The following is a 21,849-nucleotide window of genomic DNA, read 5'->3' on the forward strand; positions in this document are numbered from 1 at the left end:
CCTCCGGGCCCGCAGCAAGCCAGTTACCTCCTGCCACAGGGAGGAAGAAGTGCAGCCGCCGAGCCGCGGGGAAGGCCAGGCGTGAAGCCAGCCAAGCGCAGAGGCAGCCCGATCCGCCGCCGCCCCCGCCGGTACGACGGCCGCAAGCAGGCCACCGATCAGCGGGGAGCGACGAGTCACGGCAACAGCAGCACACAGGGGCGCCGGACCCACAATACCAGTGCGCGGCTCAGCAGGCCTCAGCCGGCGGGCACCAACACGGGATGAAAGAGGGCCCCACGCAGCCTCAAAGTTCCGATTTGTTCCCAATCACAGATGTATGCACTGAGCAGGTATTAATCCACGCGATGCACGCGTTTCCAGCTCCGGATGCTGCAGGGAACTGCTGATACAGGCGGAAATTTAGGTGTCGGGACACGGAGCAAAAAGCTAGGCAGCCATCTTGCAGGCTGCTCAACAGCGCCCCCCCCCCCCATTCTTGCCTAATATTTTACCATTTATCGAACATCTTTACACATCTGCCATGACTGCAAAGTAGAGATTTGTTGATTTCCTGGAATTTCACAGTGGTATACTCTCCTGATTAAAAATAACAAAAAAGACAGATGGGAAAGGCGATTCATAAAATGATTGTTTTCTCCAACATTATAAACGTAGGCAAAGGCTAACACACACAAGATGTATGGAGAAAATGGGGGGGGGGTTCGACAAATCAACATGTGTTCATCCAATGTTGACTAAAGAGGCTGTTGCTGACCCTAGATTGAAGGACACCCTATCCCTATATGGGGTGCTGTCCCTAGGTCAACGGTTTTGTGCCACCTATCTAAAAGGAAAGGCGAGAGAGAAACGGTCCCTCCACTAAACTATAGATGGTGTCTACTGTTAAACACTGTGAAGCCTGCAAATAAGACCCAATTAGTTTCTTTTTAGCAGAATCTGAAGATTCCAGAGGGGAATTTCATTATGTACATTCACCCACAGTGCAGTGTGTCAATATAAAGTGCAGGTCAAGTTTATTTGAGATGCCATGCTAGACGCTGGTCTCTTCTTTGCCTCCTGTTCACTAACAGCTTTCTAAACACAAAGCCTAAAGCCAGGTGATTTCTCAGTACGAGACCGCCTAACCTCCTCCCCCTTTTCTCTACAACAGCTCAAGAAACAGAACCCACAAGAGTTGGAAGGTTATGGGATGGCCGCTAGATCTTTCATTTGAGCAATGGTTCTCATCGTAAAAGCAAAACAAACTAAGGCCTTGGTCCTTAAGATGACGACACAGTAGCAGAATTGTCATCGAAAATGGTCAACCCTTGTTCCCTGATATCTTTTTATATAAATATATGATATGATTTTTAAAGGTTGCTCTACCCTCCTTGGTGTGTGCCTTAGGTGGTATGCGAAACATATTCCGCCATCACTTTCTCTTATTTAGAGCATAGTCCTCCTTTTTGATACACTTGGCCTGCACTTTATCTGGACACACTGCACTGGGGCTGAATAAAAGAATGTATATAACGAAATTCCCCCTGGAAAGTTCTGATTCCGCTAAAAAGAGACCAATTGGGTCTTATTTGCAGGCTACCTAGTGTTTTTTTTTAACAGTAGACACCATTTATAGTTTAGTGGAGGGACAGTTTCTCTTGGCTTTCCTTTTAGATAGGCAGCACAAAACCGTTGACCTAGGGGACAGCGCCCCCATACAGGTATAGGGTCAGCTTCCATCTAGGGTCAGCATCACAATCTCCTGATGGTCATGCTGTCTCACTGAAAGCCTTGGGAATTATTTTCTTCTGAAGCAGGACTGCATAAGCGTGCCATTTCCACCTTTGCGGATATCTAATATCTGGTAATTTGCAAAAAGATTTCCAATTTACAGTGACACAAAGTATCAATTTTATCCCGTAGCTTTGCTACAAATGTTCGTATACTAGCTCTGTGCACCCAGTGTAACTTTCATTGGCTTGCTCTTGCTCAGTAAATTGCACTTAATTATTCCAAAGACTGCATGCCCATATTTCTGCTTTTTAGAGACCTGCTTGTATTGAGAATTAAAGTGTATTGTTCGTACAAGCTTTTTTCGACTTAAGTCTTCAGCACAGCAAATACATCAAAGATAGTTTACCAAATATACAAAAATATGCAGAAATCCAAATGGTTAGTAAAAGCTCAAACAACAAAGCATATGTAATGTACATAAACAAGGCGCATAAGGGACATAAAAAGATTGAAACAATTGATATAAAGGATTAATATAACATTCTACAATCAGTGTAAAAAGAGAAATATCGTTAATTAATAGCACCTCATAAAACATCAGTGCTAGATAAGTCCACTTAACAATGTATTATACTAATACTTCGCATGACCCCCTGGGCTGCCGACAGCAGACAATCTTTTCTTGCCATGGTGTTGCAAGTAGAATTTTTATTCCAAATGGGACATAGTAGCCGTGTTTGTATTAACTACTGACTGATGCATATGCCATGTTCTTTTAATCCATGAGCGGTGGATACACTTAGCGACAAAGTAAACGTTAAGAGCAGCAGTAGATCTGCAGTAGGTCATGGCATTCTCCACATGACGAATACATACAATTTTAAACAGAGGCAGCAAATACATAGCCCTCAACTCCTTATATCGTTCACAAAACAAATAGTGTTTAATGGACGCGTTGTTACCACATCATTATTTGTTCTTTTATAACGCGCTTAATACCAGAGACCAGTTTCTAAGTGTGAGACCGGGATTCAAACCTGTGTTGCGATGCGCTGTCTTGCTTCAAAGACAAACGCTTTGCCCCTGAGCTATCCTCCCGCCCACATATGCGACAACTAAGAGTATCCCCCTCTCCAGTTCCTCGTAAACTTGGCAACTCTCAGCGTGTTCAACCTAAACTTATTATAAAGTGCTGGTGCATATGTTGGGCTGGTGTCCAGTCAACTGGTCGACTGCAATTTGGTCGACTGCAATTTGGTCGACTGCAATTTGGTCGACGCAATTTGGTCGAATGCCAAATGGTCGAATTTTTTTTTTTTTATGTATATATGTGTTTTGTGGGTTTTCGTGTGGGGAAAAAAAATAAAAAAGAAAAAAAAGGGGGTTGGGGGGGGACCCCCCCAAAAAAAACCAAAAAATGGGTAAAAAAAAAAAAAAAAAAAAAATTCGACCATTTGGCATTCGACCAAATGGTGTCGACCAAATTGTCTGTCGACCAAATGTTTTCGACCATTTGACTGGTAACCTGTTGGGCTTACAATATTGAGGTACTCTTTAAACCCTGACTCCTGTAGTAGTTAGATATGAAGCCCCAAAGCTCAATAAAAGACCGGATTCCTTCATCATCCCCCCAGGATAATGCAAGGGCAGCATTTTTCACATCGCATTTTCTACCACTGGCCTTGGGGGTTGAGTTAGATCATAAATTGCTCATATTCATAGCAGTTAACCACTGCTTAACATGGACACCCCAGGGGAGAGAACGTCCACTGTCGATGGGCAAAACATGCTTCAGTGCATTCCTGTACTTCTCCAATTCAGATGTCACCCAGCACCTCACCCAGTACAAAACCGGTGCATGATCAGTTACTGGCCATATGTCACACCCTACGTCTAGTGAAATATCAGAGGAGCTTGTTGGGAATATTAACAGAGTTTTTAAGAACTTATTCTTGATGACTGCTAGGGGTTGGCAGTTGGTATAGCCGCACATTTCTGCTCTGTGGAGCGCTGAAGGCAAAGTTTACAGATGATGAATTATAAATCTCTATTGCAGGAGTCACTGCACAACCCCCACCTAAGCCCCACCCTCCCTCAATCCCACTTGTGACTGGCGAAATGTCCTATCACCTCCAAGTGACAGACGATCTAGCTAGTTGAGCTGTCCAAGACCCACTTTAAGAAAACAGGATTCCTAAAATAATCATAGTAGATTGTTCTAACCTGTGACTGTCCACCTCTGTCTTCAGGTTCAAACTTTTAAAAGATTTGGGTTTAAACACCATACCCTTAGTTATACCCTTGTTCATTTCAAGCCCCAACTGGTTGAACTTATTGACAAAACAGTTTAGGGTGCGTATGAGGTACATGGGGGTGGTGTCTAGTAATACCGCGTCATCTGCAAAAAATAAGGCTGTGATTGTGTCTCTACCTTTTTATATGGGGGAGTCAAAGCAGTTCTCAAAACACATTTTAACCAACTGAAAAACAACCACTTAATTGAGGCCCCAGCGTAGAACCTCTGTGTTGCTACAATATACTTGTCTAATAACTGCTATCAAATGACTCGTGCATCCCTCTCTTTAAGAACCTCCTAGGTCCACAGTCAAATGAGATTTTCAAATCTAGGAAGACCGCTTATACCCTTTACTTTATTTAAAACCGTATATTTCTGTAAAATTAAAACAGACAGAAGCATTGGTCAAGGGTGCTCTTTCCTGGCCAAAACCCTGCCTGGTGGTGGTTAATAAGTTGACTTGAGGAAAACCGCCCCTGGATGTGCTCCAGGACCCCCCTGGCAAAAATGTTCCCCGACGCGTCCAGCAGCAAAATGCGTCGATTATTGCCAGGGTTCTACCTTCCTCCTTTTTTGTATATTGCGACAATCTCAGCCCTCCTCCACGAGACTGGGACCATATTTAGTTGAATCACTGCATTAAATAGCCTCCACAGAATTTAAAAAGTGCCTCAATATTGTCCACACAGTCCTTGTACAAGTCTATAGGGATCCTACCTGGTCCCGGAGCACCCCCCCCCACCCCTCCATTTGATTTATCAATGGCTTCCTCAACCTCTGCTAATGAGACTAAAATCCCATACTTCCTCCTTCACAATATCCCCAGCAAAGCTGGTGAGTCTACTACCTCAGCAGTTTTATCTGGACAATCCCCATGTAATTCTTGAAAATTATCCTGCCACAAATCAGGGCTGATAGAGCATTGCAGGGTATGATCGCCGCACACCTATTTACCCACAACAAGTTTCCAAAATGCATCCTCCAGCAAGCCCTCCCACTTCGCTTTAGTTTATTCTTGGAAAGCTGCAGGTTGGTTGTTGTAACATTCAGAAAGCATTAATATGCCTTCTTGCATTTTAACAGTTTGGTGCGTATAATGGAGTTTAGATATGGTTTTTTAAAAAAAGGGGCTGTTATGAAGTGGTTTTAGGCACTTGTTCACAAAGTACTAATTTGCTTTGTCTCTGTAGAATCTGATGTGGTTTTGGAAGAGGGATACCAGGCAGACTCGGACAACCTGAAAGAAGATGCCACACAAGCAAAGACCCTAGAAGTAAATGGCTTTCAGTCAGTTTCTGAGTCTGCATTGAGCAAAGAAAATCCCCATAAGCCCTCGGAACCTTTCAGTCGGGTAAGGTACCTTCTCCAGATGATGATTTATGTGATAGTTTTGGACTAACTTGAACACAAGTGTTTCTGATCTTGAGCTATGTAGATCGCATCCCTTAATGTAATGGGCTGAATTAAATAAATATTTATCTGGCAAATGCAATGATCACTTTTTGTTTAAATTAAATGGAAGAAGTACGAAGGAAGGGCAATCTGGCAGGTATAGCACAAGCTAAGTTTACAAACTTCCTTATGGAGTTGGGAAAATGGTGTTAGTTTTTCACACATACACCACAAGTACAGTGTTTACTACATATCCATATCCATCTATCTCCTGACGTTTTCTATGAAATCTCTGCGTCCCCCTCCGAAATGTCTCCCTCCCAGAGTGCTGCACCAGAGCTGGCGCTTGGCTGGCCCAAGAGGTTGATCTTTCGCTTCTGTCTCATTCCTTGGAAGTGGCAGCAGACATGGTTTCCCCGTTACCTGGATCCAATTACAGAGGTTACCATCTGAACCTTGGTTCTCCAAACAACTCAAGAGAGCCGGTGTTGAGCTCAGTCGGGATGAGCGGAAATGGCATCTTACATATAGCCCCACTCTTAGAGCACACTATAAGCATTATGCCGCTGGCAATTATGCTGCCGTTCTGCTCACTAAGAAGGCCTTCTTTGAACAGAAAATTGATAAGGCCCTTAGTAAGCCCAAGGCATTATTCTCAGTGGTTAGGTCATTGTCTTCCACCGCTAACCTCACCACTTCTGTGATTCCATCACAGGAGCTCTGTGATTCATTGTCTCAGTTCTTCATGTCTAAAATTGATACTATTCGGAACATCTCACTGAATTTCCAGGCCTCTGCCTCAGTCAGTAGGGTCCCATTGCCACCATGCCAGTTTTCCCACACCAATGGCCACTGTTTCCATCACTCTGAGACATCGATTAGTGTAGCGATTAATCAGCTAAAGTCGGCTGCCCCCTCAGACCCGTTGCCGCTGTCGGGGATGAATGACATTTCCACTGATCTTCTGGGCAAGATCACCAAGGCTATTAACGAGGTCCTGCCAGTTAGGGTGCATCCCAAGGGAGTTGAAACAAGCCACAGTCATCCCACTTGTAAAGAAGCCCTCTTTACACTCTTCACTCCCTTCAAATTTCCGTCCAATCTCACATCTCACTGCTGCCTTTTTTCATGAAGCATCTTGAGGCGCCATGATGTCTCCACTTCTTTCATCTTTTTTGGAGACTGCAGGGTTCTTTGACCCCTTCCAGTCTGGTTTCTGGCCAGGCCGGGGCACAGAGTGTCCTACTGTCAGTCCTGGAAGACTTGACTGGGCTGGTCGATGCGGGTGGGTTGGGTGCCCTTATTCTGCTTGATCTGTTTGCAGCATTTGATGCCGTTGACCATCCCACTTTGCTGGCCCATCTAGCCCAGGCTGGCATCTCGGGCCAAGTGCTTGCCTGGTTTATATCGTTCCTCAGGGTTCTGCCCTGTCCCCTATACTCTTTAATATCTGCATTCAGCCACTTGTATGTCTCATCCTCTTCTTTGGTATTAGATGCTAGTCATATGCTGACGACACTCAGATACTGATCCGGTTAGATCTTGAGCAGACTAAGATGTTGTCATTCCTCTTTAGGTGTCTTTCTGCCGTGGGGGACCGGATGAAGCGCAACTGGTTGAAACTTAAGGGAGGCAAGACAGAGGTGCTGGTGGTGGCTGACACCACCACCCGCCCACCGCTCCTTCACTGGGTGTCTTTATGGCCATCTGTCCTTGGCTCCCTCCCTGTTCCAGTCTCCACTGTAAAGAATCTTGGGGTTGTGGTCTCCTCGACCCTCTCAATGGATCACCAGGTTTCGGCTGTGTGTAAGGCGGGACACTTCCGTTTGAAAGTCCTGCGGAAAGTGCTCCCCCTTATACCTCCTAAACTTAGGCCTCCAGTCGTAGCCACTCTGGTCCTTTGCCAGCTGGACTATTGCTACGTACTTTATCTTGCGAAGCTCAAAGGTCTTGTCCAGCGCCTACAAAATCATGTTGCCCGACTGGCCACTGGATCCCTGTATGGAGGTCATATTACCCCAGTTCTTCGTGCACTACATTGGCTACCCGTTGCCCAGCGTGTTAAGTTTAAATCACTTTGGTTGACCGTGCCCTTCAGGGCCTAGGTGCTGAATATCTTAGTGACAAATTTGTTTGCTACCTCCCTAATCGACTGCTTCGTTCCAGGTAAAGCTGGCCTGATCTGTGTGCCTTCCTTTCACCGCACAAGAGTGGGCGGTCGGGCTTTCTTTGTGGCGGCGGCTCAACTGTGGGATGACCTTCCACCCACACTTAAAAATCTCTCGAATTATTTGCGATTTAGGAGATCCATGTAGACCTTTCTCTTTTATGCTACAGTGTCTAGCTTTCCTGTGCATCCTAGTGCCAAGATACCTTCGGGTGAAAGTGCGCTTTATAAACTTTGATAACATAACATCAATGTGATGTTTTAGAAAGTGTCCGAGCTATATATATATATATATATATATATATATATATATATATATATATATATATATATATATACACACACACACACCCCCCCCCCCCGATCTTATTAATACCTTTTTCTTCTTAGGATTCGCGATCAAGCCCTTGCCTAGATAGAATCCTACCTTGCACCTCTGTCTCCTGGAGCAACAAAACCTCTCAACTCTATCCTCTAACTGTTGATGTTCCACAAGGCTCTGTCCTGGGTCCGCTCCTCTTTACACCTCTGCTCTTGGGCCACTAATCTCCTCCTTTGGGTTGTCGTACCATCTCTTCGCAGATGACACCCAAATCATCTTCTTTTCGTGAACTCTCCTCTGATTTCTCTATAACAATGTCCAACTATCTATCCGATGTTAAACTCTACCAAAACAGAGGTTCTCTTCTTCCTTGCCAAAAGCTCTCTTATCTCTTCTTCTGCTTATACAGTTCACATCTGACACTCTCCTCTACTCTTCTTGAGCTAGAAACCTCTGTGTCATCTATGACCCTTCTCACTCCTTCTCTACTTTCATCTCCAGAACTGGAACAGCAGCTTGCCTCAACTTCCTAAATATATTACGAAAATCAGGCACATCCTTCCTTTCAACACCACCAAACATCTCTTAACCACGCTTGTCTTCTCTAAACTGGACTACTGTGCCAGCATCCTCCTTTGACCTCCCCAACTATGCTTTCTTACCTCTCGACAAGATCATAAACTTCACTACCAGGACTCTGTTTGAACTCCCTCACTTCACACCTACTTCCTCATACTGTCACCAGGCTAAATGGCTGATGATGCAAAACAGGGCCAGATTTAAATGTCTTCTCCTGGTTCACAAATCTACCCCTGGTAAGGCACATCTGTATCTATCCTCCTCTCCAAGCCTTCTCGTAATCTCCACTCTGCCGCCTCACCTGCCCTTGTGGCTCCTTGTCCTCCCTGTGCTTCCTCTCGCTTTTACATTCTCTTCTTGCTCCGCTTGGAATTCTCTTCCCCCTGACATCTGAAAAAAACGTCCACACAGATTTGTTCAAAACCAAACTAAAAGCCTACCTCCTCTCCTCCTCTCCTCGGAGCTGCTCTCTTAACCTAACTCTCATCTGCCTGCTAACTAACATTTTTCTGTCGCCTCTAACCTGCCTCTGTCTCTCACTTCCTCTGCCTCCACTATGGCACTTTACCCATCATGGTCACATCCCGAGCAGAGCTGGCTGTACCGCCTACCTGCACTTAAAAATGTCCAATATTCACTGTCCTTAATATATGTATGTCCACTTATGTAATGTCTCTAGTAGCTGTTCCATTTACTCCCCTCCACAACCTGGTCAAAATGTCTCTCAAACTCACCCCATTGTAAGAAGCTCACGCTTACCGTCAAATTAGATTTTTCATCTATTGTATGTTCTATTGTAATCAAAAGATATTTGTCCCTCTTGTATATAAATAGATCCATTTTGAGTAGTGTTTTATCCATTGAGATGTTTCCACCAATCAGGCTTCAAGGCCTCTCAAGAATGCCACCATTCCATGTCCATGACTGAAACTCATTTCTCATATCTGGTTTGCCTCAGCAAGGACCAAGGGTAACATTTGGAGGATATCGCTCATACTCCCTCATGCAGACTTGTGGCGTACCACAAGGTTCTTCACTTCACCTCTCATTTTTAACTTGTATGTAAAACCCCTTGTGGCCATTTGAGGGGACATCAAGTTAAATTCCACTCGTATGCTGACGACACTCCAGTATTTTTGAAAGTTGAGAGGACGCAGGAGACATCTGAACTGGTGGAACGCTGCCTAAAGGAAGTGCAAGCATGGATGTGTACAAATCAGTTGATATTGAATGCTGAAAAAATGGAGGTAGCATTGTTTGGCTCTAAACATCAATTGTAACATGGCAAGCGTTTGCCATCGCCATGTTTTTTAGGGTCACACTTAGATTTCGCTCCCAAGATAAACATTTGGGTTGTATCTGGGAAGAAGCTATGGGGCGGAAAGCACAGGTTAGTGCAAAAGTACAATCTGTGTTTTATACTCTGCGGCTGCTAAGTCAGATCCTGCCGTTCATAGCAGATAAAGATTGTGCAGCAGTTGTGGGAACTCTTACCAACTCACAACTGGATTATGCTAATTCTCCAGCATGGGGTCTGGCATGGATTCACATGCTCATGAATATTCCCCGTCGTCAGGCTGGGAATCCTCGGTAAAGAAAAAACCAGTATCAGTTTCGTTTCTGATCTGTCTTTCGTAGTAATAACCAATCACTGGTCTCTGCTCATACTGACCACAGCCAATGACTGCCCTCTACCTAAGCACCGCCTCTGGCAGCCATCTTCAGATTTTTACCGCACGTTCATGTGTTGGGATCCTCGTGCTATTGCTCTCGAGCGTTAGTGCTATTTTTTCACGTTTTTTCCGGTCAAAAGAGCCTCAAGCTCCACCGACTCTCCATCCGATCAACGGGGACCCGTGTCGGATTCGTCTGCGCCCCTCAAGGGTGAAGATTTCGTCGAGCTACATTTTGGAGGACTCCAGAAGCTTCTCAGGTCCGGACATGGCCCAGGAGAAGGGAAGCTCGACGCCCGGAAAGCTGTTCAGGGTCTGCCCTGGATGCCAGCTGCAGAACGTCTTTAAGGAGGACGAACACTCCTTTTGTCTCTACTGCTTGCATGAGGACAAGACGCACGTGGAGAAGGACTGTGCGTTTTGCGGCAATATGTCGGAGCGGACCATGAAGGACCGCCACCAACGCCTCGCCAACTGGCTGGAAGGGAAGAGCCCGTCAGGCGAGAAGAAGAGGAAGAAATCCGAGCGGTCTTCTAAGACCTTTGAGGACGCCCCGGCGACGGGGGTCCAACACAAGGCCAAGCACCGCGAGTCTGCTGGCACCGGGAGCGCCGAACGGTCGGGCTCTAAGGGCGCCAGGCAGGGCGCACCCTCCCCGGCACCTTCAGCCACGAGCCAACGCTCTGGGTCGAGTAAGAGGAAGGGCGAGCACCCGGCGAAGCTCCTGGAGAGGCCCCGGTCGAGCTCGAAGGCCACATCGGAGGGGGAGCGAGGCAGTGTCCCCCACCTCAAGGATAAGGCGGTGAGCGCACCGAAGGTGGTGAAGGCCTTAATCCATCCGGCCAAGCCCTCTATCGATACTGTCGCGGTGGCCCTGGCTCAGCCTGTGGAGGCTACACCAGTGGTGGCGACCTCGGGGCTCAGAGTCTCCCTGCCACCTCGGAGGGAGTCCTCTTTTGTGCCCATCGATAGGACCCCCGTGAAATCCCCGGCGGGGAAGAAAACGGGGGGGGGGGGCAGGGCGTCATCGTAGATTCGGCTTCAGAGGTAGAGCTGATCGAGGTCTTAAGCCACGGCCTTGGCGTGGATGAAGACCGGCCCGTCGGGATGGATCCCGACGCAGGTGACGACGACATCGTCGAGGGTGCCGACGGGGCCCCTGATCGCCCGTCGGATTCCCCTCTGCCAGCTCCGCAAGACAACTCGGCGGCCATTTTGTTGGCTATACAGTCCTTATGCTCAGAGATAAGGACGAGACTGCCGTTGCCGACGGAGGAACCTCTCCCGTCGGGGGATCCTGAAACGGGACCTTCTGGTGTTCCCCCGCCCAAGAAAAGAAGGATTCACCCTCCACCTCATTTTCAGCCGTCACGACCCGTCCAGCCCTCCTCCCCGTCCACCCGAGGGGATGATACGGGGACTGACATGGCAGCGACAGGTACGGACGACGAGGTATACGACGAGGATCTCCCGTCGTCACCTCCCACCAGGGCTTCTCCGCCCGACGAGATTGGATCGTTCCACTCCATGATCGCCAGGGCATCCGAGCTTTTCCAACTCTGCCCTGAGGAGAAGAAAAAGGAAGGATTCCTTTATCAACGGCGCGAGGCCAAGAGGAAGACGTTCCTCGCGGTGCCTCTACTGGACGACATTTGGGATGAGGGCCTCTCCCTCCTCAAGAACCCTTCCACGACGCCAGCTAGAAGAGACCGGTACGAGAAGAAGTACCGGGTCCCGGACGCGGCCCCCCTGTGCCTCCGGGCGCAGCCTACCCCAGACTCTGTCGTCTCTGCGGCGGCCAGGAAGAAAGCGGGGGGGGTGCGGCCTCCACATCGACTTCCCCACCGGACGGCGAGGGAAAGAAATTGGACGCTATGGGACGCAGGGTCATCTCGTCTGCAGCGACGACGATTAAAGCGGCCAACGCCTTGGCTATCGTGGCCCGCTACGACAGGGAGCTATGGTACAAACTGGCTCCCCTGCTGGACTTCCTACCGGACGACAAGAGGGCGGATGCCCTGGAGATCCTACAGGAAGGTGAGGTGGCGTCGGACCACGCCATCACTATTGCGACGAACATCGCCGACACTGAGTTTCGCCAGTTGGGCAACGGCGTGTGCCTTAGGCGGCGTGGTTGGCTCAAGGCTACGGACTTCCGTCAAGACGTACAGACCAGAGTCCTGGACATGGCGTTCGATGGGAACAACCTGTTTGGGAAAACAGTGGACGATTCCCTTCAGGCCATTAAAGCGGACACTGAGACTGCCCGGGCCCTTGGGGTTCTACAACAACGACGGACGCCCTTTCGGAGCAGCGGAGGCAAGGGCGCCTCCAAAGGTTCCGGCAGCGGTTTCTCTACCTACCGTCAAGCGGCCCGCTCGTCGTCTCAGGAGGCCTACAGAGGACGAGGCAAGTCTGGCGGACCCCGCCGTCGTCGCCAAGGAGGTCAAGGCGGCAAAGCCTCGTCGAAACAGGATTGAACCGGCCGTGGGGTCGGGCCCCCACCGAAGCACCCCGGTGGGAGGCCGGCTGGCGAGCTTCGTCAGCGTGTGGGAGTCCATCTCCACCGACCGTTGGGTGCTGGACGCCTTAGCCCGGGGCCACGCGCTCGAGTTTCAAAGAAGGCGCCCGCGCATCCCCCCCGTGGCCAGGAAAGAGCTTCACGTCCCTCAGCTTCTCCTGGAGGTAAAGGCGTTGCTCAGGAAGGGCGCCATCGAACTCGTCCCAAAGAGGCTTCGGGGCTCCGGAGTTTACTCGAGATACTTCCTTGTGAAGAAGAAGACGGGAGGATGGCGCCCCATCCTAGACCTGCGACGTCTGAACAAGTTCATCAAGGCGCAGAAGTTCCGGATGGTCACCCTCCAGCACGTCCTGGGTCAGCTGGAGGAAGGAGACTTCCTGTCGTCGTTGGATTTGGAGGATGCCTACTTCCATATTCCCATCCTAAAGGGGCACCGAAAATTCCTCAGGTTTGTGGTCCAAGGGCGTCACTACCAGTTCAAAGCCCTCCCCTTCGGACTACGGTCGGCACCCAGGGTATTTACCAAGTGCCTTGCACCGGTGGCGGCGCAGCTGCGCCGCGAGGGGATCCACATCTACCCCTACCTGGACGACTGGCTCATCCGAGCCAAGACAAGGGAGCTCGCCGGGGAGCACACGGCAAGGACCGTCCAACTTCTCACAGACCTGGGATTCTCTGTGAACTACGCCAAGTCCCACCTGGTACCCGCGCAAAACGCACTGTTTCTGGGAGCGAAGCTCGACACAGTGTCCCTTCTGGCCTCCCCGTCGGAGGAAAGGACCAGGTACATCCTGGGCAAGGTACAGCGGATGTTGGTTTCCGACGCGGCCAAGGTGAGGTCCATCAAGTCCCTCCTCGGAATGATGTCTTCTTGCATCTACCTCATTCCCATGTGCAGGCTCCGGATGCGCCCTTTGCAGGAGTTCCTGGACGCGCGCTGGACCCAAACGACGGGCGGCTTAGAGGAGAGGATCACACTCGACGAGAGTTTCCGCCGAGCGGTCCGGTGGTGGGGCACCCGCGTGCATCTGACGGCAGGCATGGACTTCCAGACCCCAGACCACCAGGAGACCGTGACCACGGATGCCTCCCTGGAAGGGTGGTGAGCGCACACCGAAAATCTGCACGCGAGAGGCCTGTGGCTCCCGACGGAGAAGTCCCTCCATATCAACGTCCTGGAGCTCCGTGCAGTGTTCTGGGCCCTCAGGTCCTTCCTTCCGTCCCTCAAGGGCAAGGTGGTGAGGATCTTCACCGACAACACCACCACCATGTTTTACATCAGGAAACAGGGCGGAACCAGGTCCCCAGCACTGTCCAAGGAGGCGCAGGACCTGTGGCATTGGGCCGTCGCCCAAAGGATGTTTCTGGTGCCGTTTCATCTGGCAGGGATAAAAAACACCATCGCCGACTCACTCAGCAGGGAGCTGCGCTCGTGCCACGAGTGGGAACTACGGCAGGATCTAGTGGATCGCCTCTTCTGACGGTGGGGCACACCCCAGATCGACCTGTTCGCGACGGCGACGAACTCCAAGTGCCGGAGGTTCGCCAGCAGGTTTCCCCAGGCGAGGAGCATGGGCGATGCTTTCTCGTTCCCCTGGGAGGGCCTGTTCCTCTACGCATTCCCTCCTTTGCCACTGCTAATCCGGCTTGTCAACCAGCTCAAGAGGTCACGGTGCAGGATGATCCTCATCGCACCTGCGTGGCCGAGGCAGATATGGTTCCCGGACCTTCTGGACTTATCAGCGTCCCCGCCAATCAGGCTGCCGGTGGACGCGGATCTACTCTCCAGGGAAGGAGGCGCCATCCTCCACCACGACCCGAAATCGCTGAACTTGCAGGCCTGGCTCCTGCAGCGCTAGAGTTTGGAGGATACGACATACCGGCCGACTGCAGAGAGGTTCTTGCAAAGGCCAGGGCGTCCTCGACTCTTAAATGCTACGGACACAAATGGAAGAGGTTCTCTGTCTGGTGCCACGCACAGAAGATTAACCCTCTACGGATTACGGCTCCCCAGGTACTGCCGTACCTGCTGACGCTGGCCAAAGCTGGACTGGCACACGCGTCCATCAAGATTCATCTTGCTGCGATCTCCCGGTACACCAGGACCACGGGCCGGTCGTCCTTGTGGTCTCATCGTCTGGTGAAAGAGTTCATGAAGGGACTGTTCAGATCGTTCCCGCCGGTGAAGGCTCCGGCCCCGGCGTGGGAGCTCAACGTGGTGCTGACCAAGCTCATGGGACCTCCGTTCGAGCCTCTGCACTCGGCCCCGTTGAAGTTTCTGTTTTGGAAAACAGCGTTTCTTGTGGCCATCACCTCCGCACGACGGGTGGGAGAGATCCAGGCCCTTTCCTGCAAGGCCCCGTACTTGACTTTTCACGACACGAGGGTAGTGCTCAGGACGCACCCCTCCTTCATGCCCAAGGAACCGTCGGACTTCCATCTCAACGAACCCTTGGTGTTGCCTGTGTTCTTCCCGTCGCCTTCGTCGCCGGCTGAGAGGACTTTGCACTCGCTGGATGTGGCTAGAGCGCTGAAGTTCTACGTGGACCGCACAAAGTGTTTTCGGAAGACGTCACAACTCTTTGTGAATTTTGGACCTGTCAATCAAGGGAAGGCTCTCTCGAAGGCTTCCATTTCCAGATGGCTCTCCGGCTGTATCATGTACTGTTATCGGTTGGCAAACCGACCGCTGCCTGGCCGTCCGAGAGCCCATTCCACCAGAGCGATCGCAGCCACCACGGCGTTCCTTTCTGGTGTGCCCCTGCTGGACATATGCAGGGCTGCTACGTGGAGGTCGACGCACACCTTCACGAAATTCTACTGCGTCGATCGGGATTCCAGGGAGGAGTCCAGGGTCGGCCAAGCAGTGCTGCACAACCTGTTCGCCTGAGGTGAGCCTGGTGAGGAGGTAAGATGCTTAATGTTGGGCTTGATGTAATGCTTAATGTTGAGCCTTTGCCACCTCTCGTGGTTGTGCATGTGTGTACTGCTATGTATTCTTTATTCATGAGCATGTGAATCCATGCCAGACCCCATGCTGGAGAAGGAACAAGTTACTTACCTGTAACTGTTGTTCTCCAGCATGGGTCTGGCATGGATTCACATGCGAACCCTCCCGCCTACCCCTCTGCGGCTCTTCACTTGGTCATACTGCCACTTCACGTGCTTCCAAATCTGAAGATGGCTGCCAGAGGCGGTGCTTAGGTAGAGGGCAGTCATTGGCTGTGGTCAGTATGACGCAGAGACCAGTGATTGGTTATTACTACGAAAGACAGATCAGAAACGAAACTGATACTGGTTTTTTCTTTACCGAGGATTCCCAGCCTGACGACGGGGAATATTCATGAGCATGTGAATCCATGCCAGACCCATGCTGGAGAACAACATTTACAGGTAAGTAACTTGTTCCCTCCTTGCTGACGGGCATCCCAACCACCTAAATCCAGAGACTGCAAGTGGCTCAAAATGCGGCACTGATACTTGCTTTTGGGATGGCAACATTTTCCCCCATTTCTAACTTAAGGCGGTCACTGCATTGGCTGGCTTTGAAGGAACGTATTGACTTTGTATTATCTTTAAATGTGTGAAACAGCTGGCACCTAGCTATCTGATGGAAAAGAATCAAGATTTATACTCCAGGCCGTCAGTTACATTCCTTCAATACAATTCTGTTGGAAGTTCCGCGATCAAGGTATCTATCTAAAGGGATTCGAAGGTTTGCGGTCTATGGCCCAAAGCTTTGGAACAGTCTCACCAGAGAAATTTGAGAACAAATAACTCTTACCGCATTTCGGAAGGTCTTGAAGACCTAGATCTTTTGCTAATGGAAGAATTGGCGATTCTGTTTTTGATTGCGATATTGCTGAGCTGATGCCACTCTCCTTAGGCGGTAGACTTGGTCACGATTTCCTACATCTGCGCCCAGATATGTTTTTTTCCGTTTGGAGCAAGTTTATACATTATTTCAAATGAGATAGAGGAGTACTGATCATGTCAAACTATGACTTCTAAGGCTGCTAGGGAGCCTGTGTTGAGGCTATTCTAGGCCTCTCTTAAAACAGCTTTGGAGAAGTCTGACACAAACATCTCTTCCAAAACTTTGCCTGTTGAACCCAAGACTGATCAGTCACTGACGTGGGAGAAGGAAAGGAAGTGGAGCAAAAGGAACTACCAGTCTAGAAGGGTGTGTATTTCATCTCACGACACCGACATAGGCATCATGTGTACTCTGATGAGCAAGTACTTGTGACGATAGGTTTGACCCTGCCCTTCCCCACCTCGGCCTCGATGCCAGAGGAATGGGAGGTTTTCACGCAAGGTATGCAGAAGAATCCCGTGTGTCAAAGCACTTGCAACTGAGTTCATCCCTTGGTGATGGCGCCAAGCCATACAGTGGCCTTTTCTTCTATTGCATAAGCATGGGAGCCCACCCAGACTTGGTCAAAGCCGGGTTATGCTGAGCCTATCTTGGGACAAGTGTAAGAATCATTGTTGCAAACCCCATATATCCAGGACCCAGAGATCGCCAAGGAGAGCACATCCTGCAAAATTATGAATTTTTATATATTTGAGCAGAGGAGGAAGAGGAGTATGAAAAGGCTATGCCACCAGGCTTGCAACTCTCATCTGAAATGCCACATGGGTCATAGCCAGTGCTTCAGATAAGATTTCGAAGTGGGAGTATTTTACTCCCTATTTTTCAAATTCGGGAGTAAAATGATTTTTAGGGAGTAAAAATGTACATCCAGTTCCCAATGGAAGTATTTTACAAGCAAGTAAAATGATGTTTTAACTGGACAACGTAAATGTTTTTGTAATAATTCTTTGCACCTAGTAACTCATGCAAATGAAAAGATAAATGTTTACTTCTTCCTATCAGACCGTTATAATAGTAGTGTCTTCCTGTGGTACTATGTTTACTACTGGTCCAAACATATCCACGGAGCTGTGTGGCTGAAAGCATGGTCACGAGGTTTTTACTCCCTATTTTAAATTTTTGGGAGTATTTGCCTATTTTTTGCGAGTAAAAGCGGCCGATACACCCCTTATCTGTAGGGCTGTGGGTAGCCATATGGATTTGGTCAGAATGAGCCTCCTGTGGCTTCAAAAACCTTTAGGAAACCTGGATTCCTCTCCCGACTCTGAGATTGCAACGACTCTATCTTAGTTGGGCCCCTGCTTTGGGTCTTTTAGATCAGTTATCAGCATGGCTGTAGACGGCTAGGAATTGGTGCCTGTTGGGACAGTTTTTCTAAAGTCCAACTGAGGGCTTCATAAAACCATATCTGAGGCAGTACAAAACTCTACCTTAGTATAAGGCTGTACCACCTGAATATATTTGGTAACATAGACAGGGCAGCCAGTCTTATCCTAGGAGGGAGAGAGGGATGTAGCTTGGTACAAAGAAATTGGAGCATACATATGGTACAATAAAACACTGAAATACTATGTATTGTAAACATAAAGGGTATACAAGTTGGCCAAGATAAATCTTGTCAAAGGTAAGTACCATCTCATATCATATAAACACAATTATAAAAACAAACTCTATACTTATGGTATACACGGCAACGTATAACCTTATTCAGAGGAGCATTAAGCAAGTCAAGGTGAGTAAAATCTATGGTTATACATTCAGAATTGCACCAGGCTATTCTCTGAGAATAAGACCAGGTTAGTTATACTTTTAGAATACCAGAAGTAATTCAAGAGTAGCAGACCCTATTGGTCAGAGCATAGTGTGATTCACTTGCAGAATCACCTAATTAGACCAACACTGTTACAGGTGTATCTTGCAACATATGTAACTTTCTTCTATCAAGCATGGATACAGTTACTACACCAATGTTACTTTTAAGAACACAGTTCAGAGAGAGCGAGTTAACTTGTATGCTTTCTACAGGGGCCTTAAGCTACTCGGGGATATGTATGAACACTGTGAAACTATTTCAGAAGTGCACTAAAGCAATTCAGGGAAATCCCAACCCAATGATACAGTTTAAGAAGTGCCGCATGTATTCAAGGTCAATATAACCTATTGTTATTTAAACAATTACACTATTTCTGTCCACTGAATTGATAGTTTAACCCAGGATACTTTTCATAAGTGTAGAATACAATTCTAGGGTAAGTAAGAACTCTGAGCAAACTTTTACGAAGGCAATACACCGTTCAGGGTAAGTAAGGACCCATATACTTATCAGAGGGGCTACAAGCAACTCACTGACCAGTAGTATTAACTCCAAGAGTCTTTTAGTAATGCACTGAAGCAGCAAAACCCAATGGTACACTTTAAGAAAAACACACGTGTATTCAAGGTATGTAAACCCTATTGGTAAGCTTTTACAATCATTCAGTTAAGAAGAATAAAACGGTAATAATGCATTTACTTTAGGAGTGAACGCTATTCAAAGTAAAGCAACGTATATACCTTTTATAGGAGCAACCAGCAACTTAAAGGTAAGTAATAACTTTTGTAACACTTTGTAACTTATTCTGTTTCAGAGATACGTGTACATGAGTTAGTGTTGTAACTTTAAGTACCTTTACACTTGCTGTATTATCAAGACAGCAACCTTATCTTTTAGAATTCTTCCCTATTCTAAAGCATGAGTGATCTCAGAGGCAGAAGGACCCTAGTTGCCTAGGAGCCAGCTGTAACAGGTGAGGATAGGGTACAGTTGCAGGAAAGTGGAGTTCCAGAGGATATTGTGCAGCAGCACCTTTGAGCGTTCTTATGCGCAGAGTGGGATTACCATAATAAATGATGTCAGACCCAAATAACCGGACAGACTCAACGAGAAAATACTACTTTATTATCAGTGCAATAAAGTAGGGAAACCTGGAGAATAACAAATCGTTGTCCACACACTCTGAATCATATTTCAGTTACACAAAGGCTTTATACCCCGATGTGCATCAGCTTTAATGTCATCCGACATGGCAAATAATTAAACCTATTGGGTGGAGGGATTGGTTAGGGGAACATATCTACTTATAGTTTATGTAGGTGTTAGTAACATATGGTAGGCACACCTTGAACCTCCTCTAACTACGTATAATACAGATTATAGCAGCATAGCAACAGCGTATTGGCCCCTGCAACAATGTGTGCTCACCATTGCATAGCCCTCATAATTGCTTGGCATTCTCTCCCAAACTTGGACATTCGGCTCGTTAGCAGCATGTAAGCAAAATGTAACCCAGGTGCAGAGAACGTCGGATTACTGCCCACATGCCCAATTAGCCTACCATCTCTCATCAGCAAAGCCTTCAGCCTTCTTCTTTGTGCTTGACGTTGCTGAATGTTCTCTTCCCTGGAACTTTAAGGGGAGTTAAGGTACATCGTTCTCTTCGTCTGGGGCTTGTTCTCTGGTCTTGCACCACACGTGAAGAGACGATGATTTTGTCCATTTCGCCTTTCTATTTAGTACTCTTTGATTCAATCATGTCAGGTGTCATTACCCTCTTCGGCCTCTGGAGACTTGGTTGCTCCAACTCACATATGCTTTTTGCATCTTTAATTGTTCAATACTTGGCATTCACAAATGTTCGCTTGTTTACTTAATCTAAGAGAAATATGTCCTGCATATATTGCTTATCCTCATGGAGTCCCTTTGTAATCTACAATTGTTTATAGCTGTATCATCCTTGATCTCTAGCCAACACCTTTGTTGGAGTGCAAATCCATTTTTCTGCGTCTGTCAGCTCTGCAACCAAGGTCTCTCTCCTTCAAGCTTTTCACTTACTTGTATTGAGAGCCGACATCCATCTTTTCAACATGGCCGCTACCCGTGTTATATTTTCTACTTCAGCTAGTTTCTGTGTGACTCATCTACCTTGTGTTTCTGCGTATATACATTTACTACTCATCTGGTTACTTATCATCTTTGTGTGCATGGTTTCTTCTCACTCGTATATAGGCTTACTCTTGTTTCTTTAGTTACATCTTCATTCTTTAAGTATTCTTATATTGTTTCAGTGCGTCATCGTGTTTCTCCAGCATGGGGTCTGGCATGGATTCACATGCTCATGAATATTCCCCATCGTCAGGCTGGGAATCCTCGGTAAAGAAAAAATCAGTATCGGTTTCGTTTCTGATCTTTCTTTCTTAGTAGTAACCAATCACTGATCTCTGGGTCATACTGCCCCCAGCCAATGACTGCCCTCTCCCTAAGCCCCTCCCCTAGCAGCCATCCTCAGATTTTTACCGCACTTTCAAGTGTTGGGAGTCCTCGTGCTTTAGCTCTCGAGCTTTTACTGCGTTTTTGCGCTTTTTCAGGAGAATTTTCTCATTTTTTCGGTTTTATCGAGCCTCAAGCTCCACCGTTTCTACTTCCGCTAACGGGGACCCGTTTCGGAATTCTTCTACGCCCCTCAAGAGTGAAGTATTTGTCGAGTTACGCTTCTTGGAGGATTCCAGAAGATCTGTGGCCTACCTCAACGGACATGGCCCAGGACAAGGGAAGCTCGACGCCCGGATCTAAGCTGTTCAGGAACTGCCCAGGATGCGGATTGCAAAATGTTTTCAAGGAGGACGAGCATTCGAGATGTCTCTACTGCCTTCATGAGGACAAGACGCACGTGGAGAAGGACTGTGCGTTCTGCAAGAACCTGTCGGAACAGACCAAGCAAGATCGTTCCCGTCTCGCCGCCTGGCTGGAGAAGGGCACAGCAGGTGAGAAGGCGAAGAAAAAGTCTGAGCGGTCTTCTAAGTCCTGTGAGGGCGCCCCGGCGACAGGGGCCCAACAGAAGGCCAAGCACCGCGAGTCCGTGGGCACCGGGAGCGCTGGAAGGTCAGGCTCCTCGGCTGCCAGGCAGGGCGCGACTTCCCCGGCATGATCGACCACGAGCCAGCGCTCTGGTTCGGGGAAGAGGAAGTCCGAGAACCCGGGTAAGCTTCTGGAAAGGCCCCGGTCGATCTCGAAGGGAGCCGAGGGGGAGCGAGGCGATGACCCTCCCCCCAAAGCGAAGGCCTAGGACGTACCTAAGGTGGTGAGGGCCTTGATCCAATCGGCAAAGGCCTCTATCGAGGTTGTCGCAGCGGCCCTGGCGCAGCTGGCAGAGGCTACGCCAATGGAGGCGGCCTCGGGGCCCAGAGTTTCCCTGCCACCGCGGAGGGAATCCTCTTTCCAGACCATCGTTAAGACCCCCTGTGGAAAAACAGGGGTGGGGCGGTGGCCA

At 48.5% G+C, this 21,849-nt stretch overlaps 1 protein-coding gene across 4 annotated transcripts in view; it reads left to right on the forward strand.

Annotated features, from left to right (window-relative positions):
- The window catches only part of TSC2 (TSC complex subunit 2), a 1,437,517-nt gene that overhangs the window by 1,021,984 nt on the left and 393,684 nt on the right, over positions 1 to 21,849 (forward strand). For all 4 annotated transcript variants that reach the window (XM_069647328.1, XM_069647330.1, XM_069647331.1 and 1 more), the window contains one exon: positions 5,203 to 5,363. In XM_069647328.1, the coding sequence (XP_069503429.1) occupies positions 5,203 to 5,363 (161 nt within the window). The remainder of the gene's footprint in view (positions 1 to 5,202; positions 5,364 to 21,849) is intronic.

Source organism: Ambystoma mexicanum, chromosome 2q, assembly GCF_040938575.1.
Source record: "Ambystoma mexicanum isolate Mex_15411 chromosome 2q, UKY_AmexF1_1, whole genome shotgun sequence".
Lineage (NCBI taxonomy): Eukaryota > Metazoa > Chordata > Amphibia > Caudata > Ambystomatidae > Ambystoma > Ambystoma mexicanum.